The 2,115-nt window shown below is 50.0% G+C and overlaps 1 protein-coding gene across 1 annotated transcript in view; it reads right to left on the reverse strand.

Moving 5' to 3' along the window:
- Positions 1-2,115, reverse strand: part of Smarcc2 (SWI/SNF related, matrix associated, actin dependent regulator of chromatin subfamily c member 2) — a 28,085-nt gene that overhangs the window by 13,369 nt on the left and 12,601 nt on the right. Inside the window, exons 11-14 of the mRNA XM_026778023.1 lie at positions 1,032-1,091; positions 881-918; positions 507-637; positions 245-316 (exon numbers count right to left, since the gene is read on the reverse strand). Of these exons, the coding sequence (XP_026633824.1) occupies positions 245-316; positions 507-637; positions 881-918; positions 1,032-1,091 (301 nt within the window). The remainder of the gene's footprint in view (positions 1-244; positions 317-506; positions 638-880; positions 919-1,031; positions 1,092-2,115) is intronic.

Genomic DNA, 2,115 nt, shown 5'->3' on the forward strand with positions numbered 1-2,115 from the left:
ACAGAAGGGCACACCTGCTCACACCTGAAGACCATGTACAGAAGGGCACACCTGCTCACACCTGAAGACCATGTACAGAAGGGCACACCTACTCACACCTGAAGACCATGCTTTAAAGGCTCAGGCTGCAGCTGCCTCTATCATGTGTGCGTAAGCCTGACAGTGAGCCTGCCTGGATGTTGCTAAATCTGGAAGGGTGAAAGCAGAAAGGGCACCAAAAGACAGCCATGAGCTGAAATCTTACATCTCTGGAGTCTTGGACTTGTTCTTGCCGTTGAAGAACTCAGGGAGAGCCCTCCGCTCAATGGCGTGAACACTGCAGGAGAAATCACAATGGGTCAGGAGAGGGTTTTAGGGTGGAAGAGGAGCCCTAAAGGGAGTGTGGTCAAGAAGCAGCCCTAAACTGTAGAGGGGCCAGAAACTCCTCAAGTGCTGGAGGGTCTCTGGAAGGCAGTGCAACATCAGCCTCACTGAGGCAGAAGGACTGACGGACGGGCTGGCCGTACCTATTGTAGTCAAACCAGGCGGCGTAGCTGGGGATGATGATGTGATGGGTCTGCTCGGTCACGTTGTCCTCGTGCAGGTCTGGATTCTTGGTCTGCTCCCCCTTGTTGCCCGTACTGCTCTCGTCCTCATCCTGTGATACGGAGGCTGCTGGACACACAGCATTCCCACTCCCCGCCTAGCACCCCTCCGGTTCCTACACCCAGGAGCAGGGACACTAAGAGAGGTGGTGAGAACGAGCACATGGGCCCTGGGGCTGTGAGCGGGCTGCAGCACTGAGCAACAGCTAGAGGACTCTACGGTGGGAAAAGCCCAGGCAGAAGGAACTACAGTCACAATCACAGAGAGAGGTAGAGCCCCTCTAAACTGGCTCCACCTTGCCCGTGGTCTCCATGCTTTCATCCTCCTGTTCATCTGAAACGGAAAGAAGGTGAGATGTAAGGCTAGAGCCTCCTACTGAAAGCCAGAGGCTAGGGAGTTGAGCTGAGCTCTCCCTGGAGGCACTGCCCGCCTTAAGGCTGTCTTACCCAGGTCAGTCATGGTGCCTCCTTTAACTGGAGCTGACTCCGAGTCCTTCTTAGTGTTGACTGCCAGGAGAAAAGAGCCGCTGTATTAGACATGTTGGCCAGAACCAAGCCCTCAGTTCTCGACTGTTAGTAGTTTTCATGTCTTGCTTTCTCAGAACACTCTGGAACAGACTTGTTGATTTATTGCCCTTACTGAACCAATGATCTCATGTAGCTTCTTTATCTACGTGTGTGTGAACTCCTGACTAGCCTGCCTCAACATCCTGAGGGCCATCTTTGACTGTTTCTCTACATAATCTTTTATTATGAATTTGAACTACATCATTCCATAGATAAGTAGTTAGATGCCATCCCTTGATGGCCTGGAACTGACCTAGAGCCTCATGCATGTACGCAAGTACTCCACCAGGGTTACAGCTTCAGCCCAAGCCTCTTGTGTTTGTTCTTTTTAAGAGTGTCCCATGTATTCGAGGCTTCCAACTCTCCAGCCCTGAGTGCTGGGGTACAGCTGGCATCACCACCACGCCCAGGTCCCCAGCACTCTTCCTTTTTTCCCTTTTTCTCCCCAACTTTTTAATTTTGGTTTTGGCTTTGTGAAACAGTCTTATGCTGGAGAGATAGCTCTTCAGTTAAGAGCACTGGTTGCTTTTACAGAGTTCCTGAGTTCAGTTCCCAGCACTCACATGGTGGCTCACAACCATCTGTAATTGTAGTCCCATGGAATCTGATGCCCTGTTCTGGAGTGCAGAGGTACATGTAGACACCCACATACATAAAATAAATCTAAATAAATCTTTTTTTTTTTTTAAAGAAACACAGACTCAAGTAGCTCAGGTAGGTTTTGAATTCACTATGTGGCTAAGACTGGCTTTGAACTCCTGATCAACTTGCCTGCCAAGCGCAGGATTACAGTTACACAGTTATGACTTTGCTGCTTCTTTAGAGACAGGTTGGCTTTAGGAGTCATTCCCAGCCCAGGAAGGCCTTGCACTACTTATCCCCTCCTGCCTCAGTCCTGCAAGTGATTGGGATTGTAAGCCTATGCTATGCTACCAGGCCTAGTTGAATGGTTAGAGCGTAATTT

The sequence above is a fragment of the Microtus ochrogaster genome, unplaced genomic scaffold (genome assembly GCF_000317375.1).
Source record: "Microtus ochrogaster isolate Prairie Vole_2 unplaced genomic scaffold, MicOch1.0 UNK99, whole genome shotgun sequence".
Lineage (NCBI taxonomy): Eukaryota > Metazoa > Chordata > Mammalia > Rodentia > Cricetidae > Microtus > Microtus ochrogaster.